We start from the raw sequence: 27,262 nt of genomic DNA on the forward strand, positions 1-27,262 counted from the left end.
CTTAAAATAAAAAACATGAAAACAAACTAAATAAATTCCCGAGGTAGAATTTTTGGTTTTTGTTATTTTTTGTCTTTGCAGAATCCTCGATCCTTCTTGAATGAATTCGTCTTTGAACGGACACATTAAAAAATTGATGAAATATGATATAAAGTGGATAATTCAAAGTTTGGCTAAAGCTATGAACTATCTAAAATTCGACCTCATCTTTATATAGTTGGGCCGTGGGAATAAATACACCAAAAATATAAAACAAAATCCAAAATACATTTGAATTTTTTGGCAATTGAGCTCTGGAAATGTCTATAACAAAACATCACCCACTTTTAATTCATAAATCTGATAATGTCGGTTGCACCCTTAATCAAACTCTTTGATTATTTCAATATTAAAATAGGACCACTACCTTTTTTTATTTCTTACACTAGATCAAGAAATTGGAGGAATGCTTTGCATATCTCCAAAGAAATGATCTTGATCAACCATCTTCTTGACCTTGGCCAATCTCTCAAAATTCCCATTAAAATACTTCTCCCCCCAACCAATAGCTCCGTTCGCCCTTTTTCTGAAACCCTAAATCAAGATCCCTATAATTCAAGTAAGCCCCTCGCGGCGAAGACGAAACGTAAGGCTCCATGAAATCATACACCTCTCTACTCCACTCCAAATGCTTCTTCTCCCCTTCCCCCTCACCCCATCTATTCAAATTCACTATGTTGAACAAATTCCCTTTCCTATGAGGAAAAGGAGTCTCATTTTCCTCAATTTCATCCATTTTCCCGCCATAAGGATCCATGATCACATACACCGAGTTCTCCTTCACCAGCCGCTAGTTGATCCCGTGGTACGCGGATTTCGGTAAAGGCATCGTGGCGAAGTCTGATTTCCCTGTTGACCTTATACTTCATTGTCCTATTCAGAAGAATTTTGTGTATGAAGAGAAGTAGAGAGTTGAGTTGATCTAGCTCATCTCCTCGCAATCCGCCTCTTGTAATCCTAATTCTGGGAAATTTGTGTTCATCAATGCTAATAAATCTTTTGCGTTTCCGAGGAAGAGGGAATTGAAGGCGACGCGTTCGAATTTTGGCTTGTTTTGGGTGTTCTTTTCAACGTTGTTTGATAGGAGAATCCGGATGAATAGATCATTAGGTAGCTTGTTTGCTATTTTCTGCCACTTGTCGACGACCTCGATCCCCGTGTCATCTAGGTCTTTGTGGATGGTGAAAACCGTGGTCAACGAAGGGACTCGGATGAGCTGGACCCGCCACGCAAGTATGATGCCGAAGCTGGCCCCACCCCCTCCTCGGATTGCCCAGAATAGATCCTCACCCATTAATTCCCTGTCGAGGATCTCGCCTTTCGCATTCATGATTTTTGCGTCAAGGATGTTGTCGGCTGCTAGGCCGTATTTACGAACTAACGTGCCCATGCCACCACCGCTGATGTGGCCCCCTGCGCCCAAGCTAGGGCACACCCCAGCAGGGAAGGCATGTGTGTCGCTCTTCTTGGCGATGTTGTAGTACAATTCGCCAAGTGTGGCCCCGACCTGGATCCAAGCCGTCTCGTCATCCATGTTAATGGTGATGGAACGGAGGTTGACTAGGTCAATGAGCACGAACCGGTGCCTTGACCTGTAGGATAGGCCCTCGAAGTCATGGCCCCCGCTCAGTACCCTTATTTGCAAGGCGTGGGCCCGTGCGCATATTATGGCGGCTTTGATTTGGTGGTGGTTGGTTGGAGTAACAATGAATTTGGGCCTTTGATGAACTGAATTTTTCCATCTTGCGTTGTGTTTCAAAGGTTGCAAGAGATTGAAATACGATTGAGAATGAAGCGAATATACATATTTGGAGGTATTAGTATGCAACGATGAAGATTGTTTGGACATGCATTTAACAAATTCTTCTTGATGTGCCAAGCAAAATCCAATTAAAATGGATAGATACAACATGAGATGCTGCAGCATATGAGAGGCCATTGTTCTATTGTTAAGAAACGAACAATGTGAAATATTTTGAGTCCTAAATTTTTCACAATTTTTAGTTTACCATAAGATTCGACAGAAACATAAATATTTGAACGTATAGCACGTCTGTTGAGTACATTAACAAGAAACTGCAGTTGTTATATATTAGTGATCAATTGCACCAAACGCTTAAAAAATTGGATAGTTATTGTTCATCTCAATGTGTAACATTTTTTTATTTATTATCCTTTCATCTTATAACCGAAGTCTTTAATTGCTTCATGATAGATATATATGTGCTATCCATGTAGCAAACATTTTAATTTGTAGTTCTTTGTTCTTCATCAATAAAATTTCAAAATTAGTCCCGGCAAAAAATAAAATAAAAGCTCGAACTCTAATTGTGGATTTTGTGTGCGTATAATTGATCTAGTGGTAGAGTGATTAATATTCGAGGCCGTAGGGCTCTGATCGTGTTCACCGTGACACGATCTTTAAATTTATGCATATTTATGAACAAAATAAAAACACTACAACAAATATATCCTATAAGGACGCAAAATTAGGGATGCAATCATTTGCGTTGGAAATTTTTTAAAAATAGCCAAAATTTGAGGAACGAGTTCATGGGTAAGCAATATGTTATACATAAGGAATAATTGCACGTTATATAATACATTTATGACATTTTGTTTTTGTTGAACAGAGGTTGTAGAAAAGTAGAAGATTTTGATGACCGGAAGGATGATAGGAAGTATTGAGACATTAGAAGAATAAAATGACATTGCTGTGAGAAAGAAAAATGGGATAAAATTGATATCCTTACAGCTGAGGGACAAACTCCACCGAAGGCTGTGTACAGAGAAAGTTTCCCAACAGGAACCCACATCCCCTGCAACAGTTTCAAGTAACTTGAAAATGATTTGAACTGTAAATTTTTCTTACATCAACACTATTGTAAGAACAATAATCTATGTATCAGCTTTGGTTTCAAGAAGTTCGAGACTCTATTTTAGTCAAATGGTGTTATAGTAACCTCGTTGGAATTTACATGTGCTTTAATATGATATGCAATGTTTGAAAATTAAGACATTTTATAATAGCGTCTCTAAGTGCAACATAGAGACGTTTTTTTAATTGTGTCTCAGAGTTGTACTTTGGGACACTTTTTAATTGTGTCGCTAAATGCAACATAGAGACTGTCTCTAAATTGCACTTCGAGACGCTCTTCAATGGTGCCTCTAAGTTGCATATAGGGACGCTTTTTCAAAAACATCTCAAGATTAATAGGGACGCTTTTTAAAAAGCGTCTTAAGATTAATTCACCGACGCTCCCTCCTTGCGTCCTTATTCACCGACGTTTGGGGTTGTGGTAGCCGAAATCCTAACAGGACGGAAGGTGGTTTCTTCTGCGAGGGCCGACATAGGACTGGCGAACCACTTCCGTTCAGCGGTGAAGCAGGGCCTACTATCTGAGATACTGGAGGCTGTCGTGGCTGAAGGCGGCCAAGGAGACCAAGTTCTTGCAGTTGCCAAACGATGTATCAAAGTGAATTCTCGAAAGAGGCCAAGTATGAAGGAAGTGGCAGCCGAGCGAGACGCCGAGCACTGCTCCAAAAGCGACGAGGTTGAATTGGAGGCAGGGGATGATCAAACCATCTCGGAATGAACCATTCGTAGTCATAATACTAGGGATGTCAATAAAACCCGAAACCAATGTGACTGGTGAGAAATCCTGCATAACATACAAACCAAACATGTGCAGTCCTTGCAAGCTACCAATCAACGCTATCTGTCATATTTAATTCAGATATATCTTGTATGATTAGCTATTTTGTAAATTGGTAGATCGATCTATATATTGATTTAAGTCCAAATATGATAGTACTATAATTAATCTATATCTTCATACTTTGTGAGGGAATAAATAGTATAGATCGGAGCAGTGGCGGACGCAGGATTTTGACGTTGGGGGTCCAACACTAAGATATTTTTTAAAATGTCGGTGTTGCCAAAAGCTTCGACATTATAAAGATGCGAAAGAGGTGAATAATGAGATAAAAATAATTAATGATATGGAAACTAGAAAAATTTATGCATTTATTATTATTATTATTATTATTATTATTATTAATTATGAATAATTTTTTAAACAAGTTAGTCACGAAGGAGGAGTACAGAACATAAACTCTTTTTTGTGCCTAATAGCTGTAAGAAATATAAAAAGCAATACAAAAAAATAGCAACAAAACAAATAAAAATATAAAAAGTGCTCAAAGGGAATCAAACTCAGGTATGTAAACTGCTAAGCCTGGTGATTTGCCACTTGAGCTAATGAGTGAATTTTAGTTAAGTGACTATATGTAGTATAAATAGTGAAATTGTTGGGGGTTCCATGGGACCCCCAAGTCCCTTAGTAGGTCCGCCTCTGGATCGGAGTATATTTTGTTACTCTTTACTTTATTTCGTATTGTACCCCAACCTAGTATTTTTATTTATCAAATACGATACAATATATAACATGGTATTATCAATTTAAATCAAGTAGCTGATTGGTAACTAATATGTAACCATAGCTAGGACTATCAATAATAATATTAGTACTCTGCAAGAACAGTAAATTGGATAACGATTTTCTTCTTTTTTTTGTCGTTTTCGAATTTCTTTAAATTTTGATATTTTTATTGAAACGATACCACTCAGAAAACAAGATTCATAGAGCTGAACATTGTGATAATTGCTGGTTTTTGCCGTCTTCCATTTCGACAATCAAGCGTGTTGAAAAGTAAAATATATTAATATTAGTTGAATGCAGGCGCTATCTATGAGAATTTGTTTTCAGAAGAAAAATTTAACTGATAATCCATATTATCAAGCCTAAGCTTGATATTTTGGAACATGAAGCATTAAAACAATTAAAGTACTCCATGTTTCTGAGTAATTTTTATGTGGCTCTGTTATGTTATACAGGAACCAAAAAAGATAAAATGAAAATTATGCAATACATGGACAAAAACTTATGAGTACTATGTATCCTAATCGACTGAAACGAAAATAAATTAAATGCTAAAATGATTATAAATCTTTTTGGCATATACAATAAGAGCGAGGCAATAAAAAATGGGCTAGATTATTTTAAATGCAATTAATTTTGTTTGACGATGTCAATGAGGTCTTAATTGTCGAAGCTTTGCATCAATATTGTATTGTTCCTTGATTTTTTCTATGTTTGCAGGCTTTCTGATTTGAGTATGATCTCATCATATCTTAAGAATACTCTCCTATAAAAGCTTGTCTCCATCACCATATTTCCCACCTCAAAAAAAGGCAATACTTTTATCAACTTTTGTAAGAAAAAAGTAAAGAATAAATATGGCCTCCCATTTTATTGTTCTTGGATTGCTCATTGCAACATTTTCATGTGCCATAGCATCTGATTCAAGCCCTCTTCAAGATTTCTGCGTTGCTGATCTAACTGGCCCCGGTACGACAATATAATAAAATTATCGTCGTTAAATTAAGATTTTTAGTAGTACTATGTTATATATTGATTGTGTGTTTCGATCTCGTATTTGTGCAGTGCTGGTTAATGGTTTCGCATGTAAAGATCCGAAGCTCGTAGTAGCGGATGACTTCTACATGAGTGGGCTCAACGTTCCCGGGAACACCACGAATCCTATAGGATCAAAGGTGACTCCGGCCAATGTGGCTCAGATTCCAGGGCTCAACACACTTGGGATTTCCATGGCGCGCATAGACTTCGCCCCATGGGGAGTTAACCCTCCCCACACTCACCCTCGGGCAACTGAGATATTGACAGTGCTCGAGGGAACCTTAGAGGTGGGGTTCGTGACCTCCAACCCTGATAACCGACTCATCACAAAAGTACTTCAAAAAGGTGATGTTTTTGTGTTTCCGATAAATCTTGTGCATTACCAGAGGAACACCGGAAATGTTAATGCCGTAGCCATTGTTGCCCTAAGCAGTCAAAATCCGGGCGTTATTACCATTGCAAATGCTGTTTTCGGGTCCAAGCCGGACATTGCCAATGATCTTCTTGCAAAGTCCTTCCAAACAGATACTAATACCATTGATTTAATACAATCCAAGTTTTAGATTATGGTCTCTAGTGTATTATTGGTGCTTTTACCCCCTTTTTCTGTTTGTAATGTTTAATTGATTTCTTCAAACGCCCAAACTTGTCATAATCAAAATATTAAAATGGTTGTATGAATCGAAAGATTAGGCATGGAATACTATTCATATATTATATGGGAAATAGTTAATTAATTAATGCTTATAAAATCCTAAACTAATACTAGGATTCAACATTTATACTAATATGGAGTATTACTATTAGAGTTTAGTAATACACATCGATTTGAACACAATCAACTTATGACATTTTGTGCATGTTTTTAATTATTACCACCATTCAAATTGACTTTTATAAAACTATTTCACACTTATAATAACAATAAACTAATACTAGGATTCAACATTTAGGGCGAAAGAGAAAAATTGTCGACATATCGGTTGAACCAATGATAGGGGAATGCAATTTGCAAGTCATGGTTGAATTTATTTAGTAAAAATAAATGTGTTATCACAATACACGGAGTACAATTTACCATAAACTTCTGTATACAACATTAACCATAGATTCACAAATACAATCATCATTGTTACAAATTATAAGATGCAAATTTTCTCAGGAACCAATTCTTCTTACTCATACAATAAAGTGAATACCTTGAAATATAATGTTGCATGCATGGCTTGATTGTTTTACGGTTTACTTGACTATATTTGTGAAGATCTTGTGTAAATCTATAATAGTCTGTTGTAGTTCATTAGATTTTAAATTTCCCGTTGTAATATATAATCGATCTATTTCTTGTGAGGTTGATTGTCTAACAACCCTGAGGAATAAAAGAGGTATAGTTAGACAACGAAATCATATTTTAATCTTGCAATATTAAATAGAAGAACAAGGTATTTTCACTAATGATAAGGCGCTTCCAACTTTTCAATAACGGAACTATCAACAATGTGAGAATAAATAATATAAATAATACTCCTTAGAATAGTCACCTTTAATTTTTCCCAAGTCTAGTAGTTAAACAAGTCTTAACCCATGAGTTGTGTGACAGCAGCCGAAACCTTCCAAGTCCTCTGAACACTTGCTTACCACGTCTGTCTCTGTGGGATCGATCCTTACTCCCTATACTACCCAATAGTAAATGGGTTAAGATTTTGATAGCGATTGAGAGTCTCCCAACGACACAGTCAGATAGTTACAAAGTTCCTAGGCTTAGCGGTCAAGTGAATCCTCTAGACCTGTTTGATCTGCGTACCACACAAGCTAAGTCGAAATCGAACACTATCATTTGTGTTGCTAGATGTGCTAATATTTGTGATCACTGATGAGTTTAGTCATGTATAGGTGTTGTGACTTAAACTTCTTTGGTTCTATATTAACATGTTTAGTAGACCGGATCGGTAAAGATGATTAATATAAATAGTAAGCACGCAACTTTAGTAATGTACAATCATTTGGTGACTTTTATGTTGGCCCAAGTGGGAGATTGTTGGAACATTTTAATATGGTCCAACATAATAGTCTAAAGATTGTATAATATTTATGGCTACTTATGGATTGACTCGATTACGTGATCTACTAAGGTTATATAATTTATAGGGTCAAACGATTATCTAGAAAGTATGAGGACTATTGTGCGGTACTACTTTGGATAACTTTAATTTTGTTATGGGTGAAATTAAAGTTATAATAAAGTTAGGGAATTATTCTCTAAATACATGGTTATGGTCCCCAAGTGCAACCTATAAATAGATTAATAGATTCTCATTCCTATTGATCAGACGTATAATATCAAGACTTCACATATTACAGAGAATCTGTGAGAGAGTGTTGTCACTTGGAAGACTAATTTCCATACTTCAGAATCATCAACAACATCATGAATCTGAATCCATTTACGCTTCCGCTTTATATTTATCAATCGTATTCGACATTTATGTGAATCATTAATTTGATTCCAACAGTATTAGGTGACATTTTCTTGCTTGTGTGCCTTATATCTTAATGCCCACATACATATGAAAATATAAAATAGGATTATTTAAACCTAAACAAAGGGGTTATTCATCATCAACGTATGTAGGCCCTTATGAATTTCCTTTTGGTAAAAGTATAATGTTTGCGGAATTGGATTTGAATAAAAGATGTGGCTTTGCCTTCATAACATTGTCTAGGATATCTAAAGAATTAATTGTGATGAATTTTATTTTCTTGCATATATTATACTGTTGCATAATCTTTGGTTCAATATTTGGGAAGACCTTATAAAGCTTATTCACTAGTATACGTAATACGTGCTTATTTGTTACTCAGTTGATTGAAATAGTAGAATGATTACGCATGTTTGAATATTATAGTACGTACTTATTTTTCTAAAACAAAAAATTTATTTAATTGATTAATTAATTTTGAATTTGAGATGGTGGGGATGTCAATCGGGTCGGTCCGTCGGGTTTCGGGCCAACCCTACTCGGGGTGCGGGTCAATCGGGTGCGGGCTAATCGGGTTGTGATTTCTTTCGGATTAAAAAAGTTTAACCCTAACCCTTAAAAGCTCGGGTTTCGGGCTAGCCCATCGGATTAATCGGGTTGCTACCGATAAGATTATCATGCGATCAATTCAATAAATAATGATGAAAATTAGTTATATTCATAAAATGTAAAATAATTAATTATGCTAAATTTGAGATATATGCTTAAACTCAATCATAAACATGATCAAATAATAATATTTGAAATTTTTTAATGCATGTTTTAGGAATTTAAATATTTTTTCAGAAGTGTCGAATTATGAGTAAAAAAATAGAATAATAGAAATTTTATCGGGTTTTCAGGTCATCCCATCGGATTTGATTTTATCGGGCTGGAAATATTCAGCTCTAACCCTATAAATTTGGCGGGCTATTCGGGTTAGCCCACGAGTTGCGGGCTACACTGACATCTCTAGGGATACTAAACCGACACATTATCCTCCAGCTAAATTAAAGCCGTTGGATAAATTCAACCAGATAGATCTTTAGCCGTTGGTTGAATTCCCAAACCTCTATATATATACCTGCAGGCATTTAGTTTTGTGCACAAAATTCCCAAAATTAAAAAACGTTAGGGTTGAAATTTATAGGGAGATAACAGATAATTGTTCGAGATTGATGTGTGTGGAATACGTTTAATCGAACAATCGTGTCTACGAAATTTGTTATTGAATCTCAATTCGCACAGACACAAAAATCTCTGAAAAATCTTCAAGCTGTTGTTATTCCTCTGTTCTAGGGTTTCCAATTTTCCATTTTTTTCTTCTTAGCTCTTTTTTTGTGGGGATTGCACGACTTCTGTAACAGATCTATTAATTCGATCGAGATTGTAGATTCTGATTAGATTTTTCATTATCTCTTCTCAATTTTACCAGTAATTTTGTGAGAAAAGTTGAATCGATCTCGACTGAAATGAACGACCAAGGATCAATGATGAACCAGCAGCAGCTGATGAATATGAATCCGAGTCTGATGAATTCGAGTCAAATGAATCCGCAGGTAAACAAATTCAACCAGAATAAACCCTTGGCATTTTTTCCAGTAGTTTCAAAACGAGCTTATTCTGTTAATTTTCAGCCTCTGATGGCTCCGATGAATCGGAGCTACGGAATGTGGGGACCGCAGCAGCAGTTTCAAAACCCTAATTTGAGCTCCGACGCCATGAAACCTCCGCGTGTGGCCTTCAATAATTCGTTAGGTCCCAGGAACAATTGGAAGGGCAAAAGGGTAAACAAACCGAGGATGGAGCAGCGTCAGCAGCAAGTAGTTGGCTCCGCTGGTATCAGTGGCGGTGGTGCGAATTTGAATTTTAGGAACTACAACCCTCCAACATTGAATGAGCTGCAGCATCAGAATCGATTGAGGGCAAGAAAAACTTTCCCTAAAAAGAAGTTTAACAAGAACATGAATATAAATATGAATGTAGGTGGTAATGGTGAGAGGTCTGCCCCATATGCACCTAGGAATACCACTTCCTTTCTGATTAGAGCGAAGAAAAGTGGGGGGATAGCTCCGGTGGTTTCTCCATTTCCGGTGACCCCCTCTGTGTTGCCGACCCCAATCTTGTCCCCTTCCACTGAGGTTTTGGGGAACATGGCTAAGGAAGAGTGGGGGGTGGATGGTTATGGCTCGATGAAGGGGTTGATCAGGCTGAGATCGCTCGGGCATGAAGATGGGGAGGAAGATGAGGGGGACTCAAGTGAGAGCGATGTGGAGGAGCATGTCGAGGTTGAGAGGAGATTGGATCATGATTTGAGTAGGTTTGAGATGATCTACAATCCAAATAGTGGCAATGCTGGTGGGATGGAGTATCACAATATATTGGAAAATCGGGTTGATGATCAGGATACTCACATTGCACAACTGGAGGAAGAGAACTTGAATCTCAAGGAGAGGTTGTTCTTGATGGAGGGGGAGTTGGGGGATATGAGGAGGAGGTTGCTGTTGCTAGAAAGGCTAGGAGGCCGAGTAGATGAGGAGGTTGTTGAGAATGAGTCTGGAAATGAGGGAGAGAGCAATACGCAATCAACGGGGGAGAATGATGAACAAGATAGGTCTGAGCCTGAGGTTGGGGAAGGTGTCGAAGGTGACGTTGGTGGTGTATTTGAAACTGTACAACAAACTAGAGAGGAAGAGAGTTCACAAAGTGGAGATGAAAGGATTAAGATGACTGATACGAGTAATGTGAATGATTCTATTGTAGAAGATAAATCTGCTGCAGAAGTTGAGGCAGTAGAAAGTGTTGATGATGAATCTTGCAAACTCGTTGTTGAAGCTGATACTCGTATGTTAGAGTGAAAACAAGAGAATCTTGGTTGTTAGTCTATGCTTATTTTCTTCTTTTTTTTCTTCCTCTGGCATGGTTGACTGAGAGAAGCCATGGATGGATGGATGAATGTAATTAGGTTTTCATTAAGAGTGTTTGACTGTGTCATGAAACTCACTGCTTAACCATTCAGAATATGGTGCCATGTTATTTTGGCCTCCTTGTTTATAATGATATATTACTGCTCAAGAAAAATGAATGTTTAACTATTTTTATTTAGGGATATTGGCATCTAATATCATGAAACTTTCAAAAAGTTTGGTTTTTTCCACGAACTTTAAAATTGGCAAATAATATTTCAAACTTTACCTCGGGTTTGTTTTTTCCCACGAATGAAAAAATTCCCACAAATAATATTATGATATGGATTTTTTTCGTAATTTCTTGACAACAATTTTGAGAGTTTCAAGTTTTTCAATCTTTGAAGATAGTTTTTCTTGAAGCACACTCTCCAAAATTGTTCTTCAATTTATTAAAATAACATGAATTTTTTCATTCGTGGGAAAAAATAAACTCGGGATAAAGTTCATGATATTATTTGTCAATTTTAAAGTTTATGGAAAAAACTCTAACTTTTTTAAAGTTGCATGATATTAGATGCGAATATCCCTTTTATTTATCATAATTGCAAAAATTCGAAGATGAATTTGATTATTTTTAGTTATGATAGTGTGGGATTTTAAATCGCAAAAATATACTGACTTGGTGAACACCGATTTTGGTTATCCTTTTTTAAAGCGATTGAGTCAGAGTCAATGAAGTGGTTGAGTAAGAGCTCTTTCTTCTTTTGTGCTAAGAAGTTAATGGAATTCCAAAATAATGAAGGAGAATAGATTCATTCTACTAAAGGGGGTGACGCATAATGTTTGTGCGTCGTTTATTAATGACGCACAATCCTTATGCGTCGTTTAATAATGACGCACAAAGATTATGCGTCGCTTAACAACGCATAAGGGTTGTGCGTCGCTATTGAACGACGCACAAACATTATGCGTCGTTAAGTCGGGTTTTAACCCCCTCCAGGCAGACACAGATCACAGAACGAACATTCACACACTTTCATTTCCTCTCTCGGCGATTTCCGGCGTTTTCAGGCGATTTCTCCATAAGATCCGGTAATTTGTTAATCAATTTAGCTACATTCGACATTATTCATGTTTATTGCGCTTTCATTTGTTAGTTTGACCCAATTTATACAAATTAGGGCTTGTAGGAAAAATGTCCTTAATTGTCGTTGGTTTATATGTTTTTGATGCAGAAATCATGCAAGTATTTGTGAGTTTGTATTGGGGTGGTAGAGTAGTTCAACTACCACATATGGGTATTGGTTATGACCCACCTCGTGCGAGGAGCTCCATTATATTAAATTCAGGTGTTTCCTATTATGAGTTGGTAGCAATGATTTGTGATGCAATGGGAATAGATATGAACCAACACACAATTGAATTATTATGGAGACAATGTATAGTCTATGGTTCCGGTATGAGTTATACATGTTCTGTGATTCGCAATGATGATAGTGTAATGTTTATGTTCAACAATGCTCAAAATTCAAGTGGGTGTATTGAATTATTTGTTGAGTATTCACCTGTGAGGAGTGAAGAAATCCCACCAGTTGTTGATTATGGTATTGGAGCATCTGCGAGGTTTGAACAAATGAGTTTTGACTGTGGTATTGGTTCATCTGCGAGGGTGGACCAAATGAGCTTTGATCGTAGTATGAATGAGCAGCGAGATGTTGTAGATGTTGTAGATGTTGCTGATGTTGGGGTTGGATTGAATGATGAGGTCGATGCTGCAGATGATCTTGCTGAGCCAAGGCCACTATCTGAGACAGAGGCAGACCCCGATCTCAGTGATGGTGATGGTGCTGATGATGTCGGTGCTAGTTCTGATGATGAGATAGTACCATGTAAACCTGTTATGCAAGGTGAACAACCACTTCCGGAATACAATCCTAGTGGGTTTAGATTCTTTCGTGAATTACCAAGTCGTCCTTCTGGAGTATCGGATGATGTGGGTGGTAATGAACACAGCCTTTTGTATTGGAATGAGAATGAGCCGCATCGGATTGTGTTGGGAACAAAATTCGATTCCAAGCTACACGTGAAGACTGCTATTACTATGTGGAGTTTGTGGAATGAAAAACAGTTTAAGGTTGACGAGAGCAAACTAAGAAGGTGGCATGCTGTATGCAAATTTCCAGCAGGAACGACAGTAACAGGGGCAGGCATCATCAGCACCACCGACGCTGAAAAGGCGAGGGAATGTAAGTGGGAGGTTTCGGTTACACAAAGGTCGCATGACGATATGTGGGAAGTTAGGAAGTGGAAGAATCGACATACTTGTATAGGCCATCGTGCTAATAGAGATCATGCTAACTTTTCATCCCCAATGATAGCTCTGTTGATTCGACATCATGTGCGACAATGTGCCGATTTCAAGGTCTTCTCCATAATAGCTGATGTTCAAGACAGATTTGGTGTGTTAATCAGTTATAAGAAGGCGTGGTATGCAAAGAGAAAGGCTATAGAGTTTGTATACGGTGGATGGGAGGAATCGTTTAGGCAGTTGCCAAGCTACATGTTTGAACTCCAGTCACAGAATATGGGCACAATTGTTGAGTGGAAGCATAACGATCTGTTGAGTCAGAGGCGTACAATGGTGTTCAACTATGTTTTCTGGGCATTTGGGCCTGCAATACTTGCGTTCCAGAAGGCCGCACCGGTTTTAACAGTTGACGGGACTCACCTCCGAGGAAGATTTAAAGGTAAGTTGCTTGTTGCTTGTGGTTTTGATGCTAACAAGACATGCTTGCCTATTGCATATGCGGTGGTGGATGAAGAAACCAATGACAGTTGGTCGTGGTTTATGGATCATGTCAGAACTCATGTGGTGAAATACGAGCGGGAGGTGTGCATTATATCAGATAGGCATAAAGGACTCTTGAATGCAATGGAGTCTGAAATCATGACAAGGGCCCCGCAGATACACCACAAATTTTGTTTGCTTCATGTTAGGGCAAATGTGTTGAAGAAGCACAAGGGTCCCAATGTGAAGGCCATTATATGGAAGTTGGGGGTAAGTTCTCAGGAACGTAAATTTGCCAGAAGACGTCGAGCACTATATGATGTCAACAGTGGTGCGGTTCGAATGTTAAATAGGATTACAAAAGAATGTTGGTCACTGTGCTACGATGGTGGACTTAGGTGGGGGGTGGCCACAACAAACATGTCGGAGTGCTACAATAACGTCTTGAGGGGTGTGAGAGAGTTGCCGATTAGAGCGTTGGTTGATTTGACATTTTGGAGGACGGTGAAATGGTGGGTGGAGAAGAAGACAACAATCGAACACACCGAAGGTGAATTAACCCCATGGGCGAGGGACAAACTTGCTAAAAATGACTCAAAGGGGCGAAAACATTACGTCACTGTCATTGACCGAGATGTTGGGAAGTACCATGTCCGAACTCGAGGAAGAATCGTAAAAGGAGTGTCAAAGGGCAACAATGTTCAAATAGTCAGGTATTTGGAATCGAGTTGCAGTTGTGGTAAGTGGCAGATGTGGAGAATCCCTTGTTCGCATGCTTGTGCGGTTGCTAGAGACAGAGGTCATGTTATGATGGACCTCATAGATGAGAAGTACTACCTAGGTACATGGAGATCACAGTACTATACTCAAGTTTCATTTGATGCACCAAGACACGAAGAGTATTGGGTTGCACCTTCATGGAAATTGTGCATCACCCCTCAGCAGTTGATTCCTAGAACGCGTGGCCGCGTTAGAAGAAGGAGGATACTTAATCAAATGGATGTCCAGGAGGAAGATGAACCGAGGGCTCCCCGCCGCTGCAGAAATTGCGGGATAGAGGGGCATGACCGAAGAAATTGCTCGGCCGGTGCCGTTCAGTAAAGTCGTGGTATGTTATGTTTATGTATAAACTACTATGTTTATGTATCTGTGTTTGAGGCTGATGTAATAGGTACTATGTGTATGTGTCAACATATGTGAGATGTTAGTCGGCAATTTTTCAAAAATGTTAAAAAATCACAAGTTTGTGGACTCAGTGTGCTACGAAAATCGCCCGGTGACGCATAATCGTTATGCGTCACTAAGTTTCTGGACTCAAAAATCACAATCCGACTTCAAAATCGTCATTGGATTGCTCAAAATCGCCCGCCCGGGCGTTTTATAAACGCAAAATCGCCCGCTCGGGCGAAGTTTCTGGAATCTACAGTGTGTTTCTTCATTCACTCGGTGACGCATAACTGTTATGCGTCACTAACAAACGACGCATAATTATTATGCGTCACTAACGAACGACGCATAACAATTATGCGTCACCCAGAAACGACGCATAACTGTTATGCGTCACCGAGTGAATGAAGAAACACACTGTAGATTCCAGAAAATTGTTCATACCTGTTATGCGTCAAAAATCATAATACTTGTTCATTCCACCATATCTAAAATGTTCATAACAACCGGTTTCAATAGACACAAAGAACGAATTACCGAAATTGTTCAAAAATTGCAGGATAGAAAATATGTGAGATGACAACCTGTTTCATCACATCAAAAATTGTTCAAAACAAATTACTTTCATACATTCCGAAAGAACGAATCACATTCGAAATCTATCTAGATGAAGGCGTGAACTTTGTCGGAGCTTTCCCTTTGTTCTTCCTTGTTGACAATCCCCTTAATACATTGTGCATAGCCCTCCCAATCGCACTTGATGAACTCTTCATAGCTGGTCGTGAGGATCCCTCGGACGTTCGTCGGAATATTACTTCGTCTTCTTCTTCCCCGCCGACTTCTTCTTCTTCCCCGCCCTCTTCTTCTTCTTCTTCTTCCCCGCCCTCTTCTTCCCCCACAGGATCAACAAATTGATAATTTTGAAAGTATGAATCACGCCCTGGTTGAGTTGCACCCCAATCAGACCCACCGCCAAAGAACGAATCACATGATGCCCGTGCTCCCCATTGCGAGGGCTCGTGGCTTGCACCACTCAACTGAGACCATCCTGGGGGATCGTGCTCCGGACTCAAGGGCTCTGGTACCGCATAATCAGGTTGCGGCGGTTGCTGCTGCGACAACCTATGCTGTCGTGTAAATAATATACGTCTTTACTGAAAGACGCATATATATTGTGCGTCTTTTAGCAACGACGCATAACAGTTATGCGTCGTTTATCGACGCATAATCTATATGCGTCGTTTTTTATAGACGCATATTATTTGTGCGTCTTTCAGTAAAGACGCATAACATTTGTGCGTTTCATTAATAACGACGCACAAATGTTATGCGTCACTCACTGTGCGGGAATTCATCTATTGCTCTTCATTAAATTGGAATTAAGTTAACATGCATTCACAAAAATAGAATTTTGCCGGTTGAGTAATTGAGTCATAACTCGGGAATTAGACTTTCTAATAATTAAAAATTGACAATTAAAGAATCACCTCTTGTGATTTAATTTACTTAGGGTATCCACAGTGGTGATAGCCCAGCAATAGCCCAGTCATTGCCCAGCCACAAACTTCTCCTGCCACATCATCAATACTAAAAATCCTCCCGCCACATCAGAAATAGCCCAGCCATAGCCTAGCCATATCATAAATAGCCCAGCCACATCAATAGCCACATCACTAATAACACAATATACGGAATTTAATTTACGAGACATATACGGGAAACATTAATAATACTATTTTAATTTTAAAAAAGTACAATAAATTTAAAAAAGTACTAAAATTTTAAAAAAGTACATTAATAATAAAAATTACATTAAAAAAAGTACATTTTACAAAATTACATAAATAAAAAAAACTAACTCCGAGCAGTCCTCCGCGCCCATAACTCTTCAATTAAATCCTTTTGGAGTCGAATATGAGCTTCCGTTTGGCGCATGTCGGCATGTGCTTGGAGGAGGCCGGCTTCATCGTGAGGTACCCCACTCCGTGCGTTGGGGACGGCCACGCCGTGGCTTGGACCGGCTTCATTATCGTCGTTGGCCCAATCCGTCAGTTGTACACCTTCATCTTCGACAATCATGTTGTGCATGATAATACAGGCGTACATTATATCAGCAATGCAATCGACGTGCCACAAACGCGTTGGACCCCTAACCGCCGCCCATCGAGCCTGGAGCACACCAAATGCGCGCTCCACGTCCTTGCGCGCGGACTCCTGCCGTGCCGCAAAGTAGGCCTTCTTCTCATCTCCTGGGCATCGGATCGTCTTCACAAAGACGGGCCACCTAGGGTATATCTCATCCGCCAAGTAGTAGCTCATATCATGCCGGTTGCCGTTGGCGACAAAACTGATGGTCGGACCGACGCCCTGGCACTGCTCGTTGAATAGGGGCGACGAGTTGAGGACGTTTAGGTCGTTGTTCGAACCGGCTATCCCAAAATACGCATGTCAAATCCACAGCCGGTAATCAGCTACGGCCTCGAGGATCATCGTGAGATTCTTTCCCTTGTAGCCGGTCGTGTAGAACCCCTTCCAGGCAGCGGGACAGTTCCTCCACTCCCAATGCATACAATCTATGCTGCCTAACATTCCCGGGAACCCATGCTGCTCCCCATGCATCCTCAGCAGATCCCGGCAATCTTCGCGGGTAGGCTTTCAGAGATACTGATCACCGAATACTTCAATCACGGCTTGACAGAAAGTCAGAAATACTTCAAACATTCCAGGGAAGTCGTCTCACCGATGTGGAGGTACTCGTCCCACATGTCTGCCGCGCCTCCGTAAGCCAACTGCCGGATTGCCGCAGTGCACTTTTGAATTGGTGTGTGGCCGGGTTTGCCAGCAGCATCGTGCCTGTAGCGGAAATACAGATATCGCTGCTCCAAGGCGTTAACAATACGCATAAACATGGCTCTGCTCATCCTAAAACGTCGCCTGAAAATGTTGGCGTTGAACCGCGGCTCCTCTGCGAAGTAGTCTTCGTATAGGCGCTGATGTGCAGCTACGTGATCACGATCAATCGCTTGTCGGCGATGGACAACTGGCCGAGGTCGAGGTACCGCCGGCTGCAAAGCTCTTTGCATCCATTGGTCTATCCCGCGGTTGGTATATGCCTCAAACGCTTCGGTCATTCGACGTTCGTACTCCTCAGCGTCCCCCCCACTACCTCCACTACCATCTCCCGCGTTACTCATTTCTCGGTGTTGATCTTGTATAGAAATTAAGATAGAGAGAGTACTCGTTAATACAAGTGGTGCGAATGAAAATGAAGTGCAAATCGCGTATATATATTGTCTCGAAAATTTAAAAAAAAAAACAAAAAAACCGCTGGGCGATCCCGACGCTGCAATGGCGCCTAGCGGATCGCCCAGCGCCCGTCGACCGCCTAGCGCTAGGCAATTTTTAATTCCGAAAAACCGCTCGGCGGTTTTCGGAAGCTGCAATGGTTCGCCTAGCGACCGCCTAGCGCCGGCGCTCGGCTAGGTGCCATTGTGGATAGCCTTAACAAAAAGATACTAGTATACAAAATTGGGACATAAATTACAATTATTACTGTTACTTATTTGGACACGTGTATGTGACACGTATGACCTTATGGGTATAATAAATCTTAGTACACAATTACAAAAGTAGACTGAAAAAATGAATGATTTATGAACGAATGGAAAGAAAAACCAAACAAACTTGAATATTGGACATGAGCTAAGACAACAGCATATAGGATTAGGATAAGATGAGAATCATGTAAAGCAAAAAAACATAATCTTGATATTGGTTTATGCTAAAAAGAAAGCGAGTGGAGAAGTGAAGTCGACCACAAACTTCGATAGTTAGCCAATTCAATTAGAGATAGGAAGTTAGGTGCATCAACTGTTAGAACAAATGGATTTGATCAATGTTGCATCTTAACATCGTGTTATTTTTCTTAAGGCTGGGGAAAAATATCAAAAAAATGATATATCGCTCGTATCGTATTGAAAAATATCGAAAAATTATCGGATTTTCGATATATCGTAATTTCCGATACGAAACGATACCGTATCGTAAGTTTTCGATACGATAACGATATGAATTTCCTTATATCGCGATATATCGTCTTATATCACAAAAGATGTCAATTGGGGATCGAGAAGCAAAACTAGTACAACATAGTGATATTCCGAACTTCTAATCAAGATCACGAAATTTGTACAATGCTCATGAACCACCCAAAGCAGATTATAACTTAACAATTATAGTAGTATTCATTTTTCAAACTCTAGAATTGGTAATGAAAAAAGGGATGGAAAACCTCACTTCTTCCCACCACCGGAGACATTGAACTTGAAAAAAATAATGTCCCCGTCCTGGACAACATACGTCTTTCCTTCCTGCCTGTACTTCCCAGAAGCCTGCACAAGAGATAAGTAGCATAAATTTCTAGAATAATGGCACCAAAAGGAGTGACCATAGACCACATAATTAATTATTCTACCTTTACTGCCGATTCACTTCCAAGTTCCTTAAGATCTTCAAATTTCATAACCTAAAACACAAGACAGGATTCAGCAATATTTTCTTTCATGAACATTACAGACACTCCTTAATAGTAAGTATCTGATAACTATCACCAACAATAGAGCCAAACAAAAAGTAAAAAAAAGAGGGAAAACTACCTCGGCACATATGAAACCTCGTTCAAAATCAGTATGAATTGCTCCTGCAGTTTGAGTAACTTTAGTCTGACGACAAATTTGCCAGCACTTTACCTGCAAGAGAGCAGTTGGACACATTGTCAATATTGTCAGAGCTAAAGAACAATAAACGGAATACATAATCTGAAGAGCTTCTAAGTGCATCACGGAGGCAAATATGGCTAGCTAGCACAAACTTTAACTTCTATTGGAGTAATTATGATAGGTTAACTAGAGTATTTTTTACATTAATTCAAAATCTGAGAGAAGGATATGCTTTTGTAATTAACTCCAAAGTCACAACATACACTAAATAAAGCTAATAGAAAAACAGCCTTTATAAGAACAATGTTACTTTCTAGTAACTTTATGGAGGCGGAAAATAAAGTACGTTGACAATTTTAAAAAAAAATAAAATACCTCATCTGGTCCGGCAGTGAAAAAGTAAATAAGATTAATGGCTGCGAATCCAGTCTTTATGATCTTTGGAAGAGCACTGTAACATAAGAAAACAATTTCAAATTCAGCCTTATCAAGCTTCACCATACAACCCAATTAAATACTAAAAACAACATCCAGTATCCAGTCAGGAAGTTAATTATGGATTATTCAAACTTAAACATCACTCCCTGAACAAAGAATTTCTTAGGTATTCTAACAGTTGAATGCTAAATCATTACTACTGCCACATTCGGAGGCAACTGTCAGCGCATATTACATCCCTTAACATGCACAGATGGCCATAAATGCAATGACGGTTATTTGCATTCAAAAGAATCGTCCATATAAAGATGGTCATCTTAAATTATGGATAGTTATTAGTTGATAACTAATAACGAAGGAAATGATCCATCCCTTAAGGAAATTATTTATGACATAAGAAAAAAATTTGGGGTTAGAGGGATCTGAATTTTAATGGGGTTGAATTCTCCAATATATTTGAGACGAAAAATCATTGTTATACCTTTGAACCTTGTTCTCCTCACAATATTTAGCAGCTTCATCAGGGGATATATCAGCAAGATTCCTCTCAAGAGCACAACTGAAAGGGATCATGGTTTCACCACCATGCTCTTGCACCCTACATGATAATATGGAACACATCAAACAACAGAAAAAGAGTAACGTGCAGAAAAAGAGCAAAGTGCGACAGGGGAAGAGCATATGTAAGCAGAGAAAAGAAATGTATTTGTCCGTCTATATCGAAGCCAACAAAGGATTAGGGAATTGTTCGTGGATGAAACATACCAAGCATGAATCTTTGGGAGAAACTTTTTCTTTTTCCTTTGATATTCTTTTTCACTCATGTTCACCTATTGAAGAAAGTACTAACAATTACAAGCATGAAAATTGTTGGTAGCTTACTCAGTTACTGCAAGCAAAAGTAATCAAGTAACCAATCGAACAGTCTCGGGGGAAATAATATGGCACTCAAACAAATAAACTGAAATTAATTATGCATTCGACATGAGAGATAATGGTAACTAAAATAAAAAAAACGCAAACACCTTCTACGATATATATTACTCCCTCCGTCCCTAATAAGCACGGGTTTTAATAAATGTAATAGAAATTGGGTTGAAAAGTTAGAGCCATGTGGGTCCTACTTTTATATATTAGTTTTATATTAAAATGTGAGTAAGAATGAGTTAGTGGAATGTGGGGTCAACTACCAAAAATGGTAAGTGAAAGGTGACATATTTTTAGGGACGGACTAAAATGGAAATAAGTGACAAATTTTCAGGGACGAAGGGAGTAGTATTATTTACTCACCAAGTAAACAACAGGCTTTGCAGTGAGCAACTGAAAAGTATTCAGTATCTCAACTTCAACAGCTTTCCAGTCCACCAGGCAGACATCTTTCCCTCATCCAAACTTGCCTTGATCTTGTGGATCCAAAAATTCAAGATTTAGTACAACACCCTTACTGATGGTGATACTACTAAATTGAACCAATAGTCATACAATAATGATTATATTGCTCAATCACTATTTCGGTTAGCTGGGCATAAAGGATAATCACTTTGCTCTTAAATGGTTATAAATACAATCACTATTTTGGTTAGCTGTGTGTGAACGCCATGAAGAATAGTTTTTATTTTCACTTTTAGCTAGCAAACCATCATTGTTGTGTGACTATTCACTTTTATTTACAATTATTAGTACAAACCCGCAGGCACAACTCATGCTCAATTTTCAGCTGCTTGTCATTGCTCCTCTTCATGCTCTTCTCAAGATCATCAATTCGCCTCTCCATGAATTCAATATCCTAGCATCACACAAAACTTCATTTTCAAAACCAGTAAAACTCATTAAGAAATAAATGACAACTTCTAAAGAGTCTAAAGACCCTAAACCAACTACAAGATCAAGCTTCAACATAATTCACTAGCCAATAAGGAGTGGATAATAGCTGTCTAGGTCTCTTGGCCAAAAGACAAAGAAATAAACCAAGCCTACCTTCAGACGTAATTCGGCAGATATTGTCTCTAGATCCCTTACAGGATCCACTAAGTCATCAACATGGATAATATCAGGATCCTCGAATGCACCTAAAGCACAATGCTCCATTAAGAAAGTACATTCAAATAATACCAGTAGACAGTACATTCAAATAATACCAGTAAAAAGTTATTGGAAGAAAAGGAGACTTTCCTTTTTCATGATACAAGTAAGATGCTTTAAGTGCCATGATTAGACCAATGGGAATCATAAATACAGAGACTTAAAACTAACTAAATATTAATGGAGAGCTCAAGCTCCTCATATAAAAAAAAATTAACATAAAAATACCAAAATTAAGAATCACCTCCATACCCTTGCATGTGAAGGGAAAATCTATAAGAAAAGAAGGCACCATAGGACATGTAAAATATACTGATATAAACTACACATTCTTCTCAGAGTGTAAAACGAATACTATCAATCTTGCATCACATTTTAAAGGGCATTTGACAAAGGAAAGATCCAAAGATATCGGCTTACGTAATACATGAAAAATTCCATCAACAGCACGGATATGCGATAAGAAGTTGTTCCCCAGTCCTTGTCCTTCATGAGCACCACGAACAAGTCCAGCGATAACATGAATTTCTAGGAAAGCTGATACCTGCATCACATAGATTAAAGCTAACATTAATGAATCATGGAGCTGCATAATCCCAGCTAAACAGTAACAGAAAACCATAATGCTGATAGAACCTCGCTCTTCGGCTTGAATAGTTGGCATAGCTAGTCAAATCTCTCGTCAGGAATGTTCACTCGAGCCTCATTGGGCTCAATAGTGCAGAAAGGAAAGTTTTCAGCTGGTATAGACAGCTTGGTGAGGGTATTGAATAGGGTCGATTTCCCTACATTTGGGAACCCGACCTGAAAAGACATTGCAGTCGATAAATCTCAAAATGCATTACACTTTCAAAGCGAAAAAACTAACTTATGCACATACCACCAAATGTTTCTACACTAGATATGAATCGAGCTAAACAACTTATTTCTTTATCACATATTCAGCACCCATTCACCAATCATTAGTACTAAAATTTAAGGTTTTTCCCGGTAATGCGAAGCTAGCCGTACCGAAAAAGTTCAGCAAGAAATCCTTCCGTAAAAAAGGTTCGCATGAGCAAACAATTCAATTAGCATAAACTGCATGATAAGTATTGAGCTATCACTCCAATCTTAATACGACTAAAAGCTTCGTCATTGAAAAATTAACCAACAACTTAAACCAGGTTTAAATGGGAAAACATACGATTCCAATCTTCAGGTGAGAAGAAAAACGTCCAAGAATCGGCCTCTCAGCTGGGGCTTCCTTTGATTTAGCTGCTTTCGGAGGCATTTCTGGCAATATCCTAAACCTTAATTACTGGTTTAGAAATTGTTGGATCAAAATCAGATGAATCACAGTGCGAATACAGTAGAGATTTCAGTTGAGAAGTTTTACTTATTTTAGGGTTTTTCAAGCAATAATATTAAAGTAAAAAAAAAGGATTTTTGATTTTTTGATTTTTTTTATTTTTAGGGGCATCAGATGCTTCGCAATTCAGCTGTTGCATAGGCCCAAAAAGGGCCCATTTAATTTTTTAAAAAAAATTGATGTTTGTGGTTATAAATTCATATTCCACTGTCATCAAAAAGAAAATCAAGTAATAAAGTAATCTTCTTAATTTATTGTAGTATAAGTTGTGCTGTAGTTGTTTTAATTATAGGTGACGACGATCTAACTGCCAAAAAGTAAGAAATTTTAGGTGGAAAATTGAATGAACAATAATATTAGGGCTCGTTTGGTTTCCTTGTTAGCCATAGATAGACATCTCTATCCACCCTCTATCTCGTGTTTGGTTTCCATGATAGCAATCTTTCCGACCCGCATCAACAATCCCATGACCCGTCACGGGTTGAGTTATGGAAAACAAAAATGCCGATAACTCCATCTCATCTGCTACCTGCGATTGTCCATTGTCACTAAATTGAAGATTGCACATTTTGCACCAATTGACTCCAATACCCCTTCATTTACTCCATCTCCATCTACCTCTGCCACATTCGAGCAACAATTCCAGAGGGCGGCGAGTTCGGTGAGAGGCTGAAGTTCGAGAATTTTAGTATTGCGGAGTTTGAAGTCGAGCTTTGAAATTGTTAAGGAAGAGAGCATGATTGATGAGGAATCCGAGCTTCTTCCTCTCGCGGGTGAAGCGAAGGGCGAATGACTCAATGGAGTAGATCTGGTCGAGGTACTCCTTCCTCAGTTTCTTGGTTTCTTCAGCATCTGCTTCAATCCGTAAGAATGTTTCTGTGATCTGTTCATCTTCGATTTACCCCTTCGGATCAAATCGCGTTGGATCGAATTCAGTGGATTTCGATTTTGATTTGCAGTCCTGATCTGAATGATGGCGGACAAGGTAGATCCCGCGCAGAAGCTGTATACCACAATGCGCCTCTGGGAATTCCCGGATCAGTACTTGGTTGAGCCGACTGACGGATCCTCCGCATCGATTCTCGCTGTTAGCCACCTTGATGGCTCCATGAATCTTATTGGTAATTTCATTCCTTAACATTTTTCTCTTCCTCATAATCCAGTCTAATTTTGTGGGAAATGTCTTTTTTAATGCTCTCTCCTATTGTATACTTTAGATGAAATTCCTCAATGCAACACGGTTCGAGTTCCTAAAATTCAGACCATCTATGGTGTGGTGGGTATGTTCAAGCTTTTGGCAGGCAAGTTTTTCAATTACCTTAAGATAATTAGCACTTATTCATTTTCTATCGTGTTTTCATTACTAGTGATACATATAATTATTTACATATTTTCACCTATTTTCTTGCACCAGTAGATTAAATACCATGAAACATGAATACATAAAACCCGACGGGGTTGAATTCTCGACGAGATGCAGCAGTCAATCGTCCGGGATTGCGACTTGGAGATCCGAAATTGTTGGGCGGGACTTAGGGTTCCACGAATTTCATTTGTGCGCCTAATTAAGGCTGGAAGAGGACAATCTTGGAATTTTTGGATTTCAACAAGGATAAAACCGACAATGCAAGTGTGTATCTACATTTTCGGTACCTCGTACCAAACATAGTGTTAACTAACTCGAGATGTGGAACAATAAAACCAAACAATTGGAGGTGATTATGAACTCCACCCCTAAACATGAGATTGGTAATTACAATCTTCTACCCTATGTTAGTCCAACATTGAAAACAAACGGGCCCTAATGTTTTGCAATCCAAATATACGCATGTAGCTGACATTGTAGCGTACGTTAAAACCTCTTAAATAACTAGATATGCGGATATTTCAAGCTGTAGTGAAAATAATAATTCTTGTTAAACAAAAGTCCGATTGTAAAAAAAATAACACTTAAACAAAAATACAATAAATTATTTGTACAATTAATCACATTTTAGCATTGAGTCGCGTATTTTTTTATCTTTAATGGCTTTAGGGGTGTTTGGTAGCTATATTGCATGAAGATAAGAGCTCGTAAGCCATCCGCAATGGGGCGGACGATGGCACGCCCGATGGCTCGCATCGTCCGCGCCCGCCATCGTCCGCCCCATTGCGGGTGAGTGACATAGGCCGCAGACGATCGTCGCGCCCTATACTAAGGGCGCGGAGTATAGCACGGACGATGGACGCGGACGATAGGCCATCGGCTGCGCCATCGTCCGCCCCACTGTGGGCTACGCGGACGATGGTAGCGGACGATGGCACGCGTTTTTTATTTTCTATTTAAATCTCGTTTCTCATTCATTTTTACATACGAACATATCGATTATCTCTTTACATATTCTCTCTCAACATCCAACCAAAATGAATCTCGGCGGCGACACCAATAGTTCTAGTTCGTCTGAGTCCGGTAGTTCGACGTCAGAAGCATTAGATGCAGCCGTTGAAGAGGCCATGGCGGCATGCTATGCGGCAATGTAGCGCGAGGAGGAAGCGGCGGCGGCAGCGGCGTCTGAGCAAGTCCATAGGCATATTCGACATAGGACGTATGTCCGACGCGACCACCCGGAAGCTCACAGACGTCTGGTTGAAGACTATTTTGCCGATCAACCACGATGAGGCCCGACTGTTTTCCGCCGCCGGTTTATAATGTCGTTGTACCTTTTTCTCAACATTGTTCGGACATTGTCTTCACGTGATGAATACTTCACGTTTCGGGAGGACGGCATCGGCAAACCCGGCCTTACACCATTGCAAAAGTGCACGACTGCTATTCGTCAGTTGGCATACGGCACCACGGCGGACCTTTTTGACGAGTACCTCCACTGCGGGGATTCTACAGGCCGCGAGTGTCTGAAGCGCTTTTGTCGGGGGATAGTAAAGGCATATGGCGACACATATTTGCGCAAGCCGACTGCCACTGATTGCCAGGGTCTGATGCAGATGCACGAGACGGCGCACGGGTTTCCTGGGATGCTCGTGAGCATCGATTGTATGCACTGGCAGTGGAAGAATTGTCCGACGGCGTGGAGGGGCCAATTCACAAGTGGATACAAGGGCAGCCACCCGACGATGATCCTCGAAGCCGTCGCTGACCACCGACTCTGGATCTGTCATGCTTACTTCGGCGTAGCCTGGTCGAACAACGACATTAACGTCCTCAACTCGTCCACCCTCTTCACCGAGCAATGTAACGGCAACGGCCCGGCCATCGAGTTCACTGCCAACAGACGCCAATACCATATGGGGTACTACTTGGCCGATGACATCTACCCACGGTGGCCAGTTTTCCTAAAGACGATCAGCTGCCCAATTGGTGAGAAGAGGGTTTTATTTGCGCAAAAGCAGGAGTCGGCGCGGAAGGATGAGCGGACATTTGGTGTGCTCCAATCACGGTGGGCAATTGCGAAAGGGCCGGCTCGTTCCTGGTACAAGGAAGTCATCGCCGATGTCATATATGCGTGCATAATCATGCACAACATGATAGTCGAGAATGAAGGCGGAAGCATCACCGATTGGAATGAAGATGACCATGCATCTAGCTCGTCCGACACGTCGACCGAGACACCCGATAGAGGGTTACCGTTAGGCTTCAATGAGGTTCTATCTAGACAGACCTCAATGCGCAACCAACAGGATCATGCGCAGCTCATGAGCGACATGATTGAAGAAGTGTGGGCTCGTAACCGCCGTCGCTGAGTTTGCATTTTTTTTTAATTCGAATTGTAATGT

At 39.5% G+C, this 27,262-nt stretch overlaps 4 protein-coding genes, 1 long non-coding RNA gene and 1 pseudogene across 5 annotated transcripts; 4 read left to right on the top strand and 2 right to left on the bottom strand.

Annotated features, from left to right (window-relative positions):
- Positions 1-961: 961 nt before the first annotated feature.
- Positions 962-1,978, bottom strand: LOC121803741 (berberine bridge enzyme-like 22). The gene has a single exon (XM_042203359.1). It carries the CDS (start codon positions 1,976-1,978, stop codon positions 962-964), a length of 1,017 nt encoding a protein of 338 aa, XP_042059293.1.
- Positions 1,979-5,338: 3,360 nt separating this feature from the next.
- LOC121803319 (putative germin-like protein 2-1) lies at positions 5,339-6,082 on the top strand. Its single transcript, XM_042203001.1, has 2 exons — positions 5,339-5,450; positions 5,547-6,082. Exons 1-2 carry the CDS (start codon positions 5,339-5,341, stop codon positions 6,080-6,082), a joined length of 648 nt encoding a protein of 215 aa, XP_042058935.1.
- Positions 6,083-9,160: 3,078 nt separating this feature from the next.
- LOC121805708 lies at positions 9,161-11,056 on the top strand. Its single transcript, XM_042205665.1, has 2 exons — positions 9,161-9,597; positions 9,676-11,056. The coding sequence occupies exons 1-2, from the start codon at positions 9,511-9,513 to the stop codon at positions 10,894-10,896; spliced, it is 1,308 nt and encodes a 435-aa protein (XP_042061599.1). The 5' UTR covers positions 9,161-9,510; the 3' UTR covers positions 10,897-11,056.
- Positions 11,057-14,155: 3,099 nt separating this feature from the next.
- Positions 14,156-14,836, top strand: LOC121803742. The gene has a single exon (XM_042203360.1). It carries the CDS (start codon positions 14,156-14,158, stop codon positions 14,834-14,836), a length of 681 nt encoding a protein of 226 aa, XP_042059294.1.
- Positions 14,837-19,002: 4,166 nt separating this feature from the next.
- LOC121801881 lies at positions 19,003-23,526 on the bottom strand (annotated as a pseudogene).
- An 816-nt stretch (positions 23,527-24,342) lies between these two features.
- Positions 24,343-24,793, top strand: LOC121804420. Its single transcript, XR_006051140.1, has 3 exons — positions 24,343-24,355; positions 24,451-24,612; positions 24,709-24,793. It is a non-coding gene; the product is annotated as an uncharacterized LOC121804420 (long non-coding RNA).
- The last annotated feature ends 2,469 nt before the right edge of the window (positions 24,794-27,262 follow it).

Source organism: Salvia splendens, chromosome 5 (assembly GCF_004379255.2).
Source record: "Salvia splendens isolate huo1 chromosome 5, SspV2, whole genome shotgun sequence".
Classification (NCBI taxonomy): domain Eukaryota; kingdom Viridiplantae; phylum Streptophyta; class Magnoliopsida; order Lamiales; family Lamiaceae; genus Salvia; species Salvia splendens.

Excerpts from the sequence above, each read along its gene's own strand:
- LOC121803741 (XM_042203359.1), bottom strand. The coding sequence starts at position 1,978 with ATGGCCTCTCATATGCTGCAGCATCTCATGTTGTATCTATCCATTTTA.
- LOC121803319 (XM_042203001.1), top strand. The coding sequence starts at position 5,339 with ATGGCCTCCCATTTTATTGTTCTTGGATTGCTCATTGCAACATTTTCA. Across the intron at positions 5,451-5,546 it reads TGCTGATCTAACTGGCCCCG|TGCTGGTTAATGGTTTCGCA; the intron begins GTACGACAATAT and ends GTATTTGTGCAG.
- LOC121805708 (XM_042205665.1), top strand. The coding sequence starts at position 9,511 with ATGAACGACCAAGGATCAATGATGAACCAGCAGCAGCTGATGAATATG. Across the intron at positions 9,598-9,675 it reads CGAGTCAAATGAATCCGCAG|CCTCTGATGGCTCCGATGAA; the intron begins GTAAACAAATTC and ends GTTAATTTTCAG.
- LOC121803742 (XM_042203360.1), top strand. The coding sequence starts at position 14,156 with ATGTCGGAGTGCTACAATAACGTCTTGAGGGGTGTGAGAGAGTTGCCG.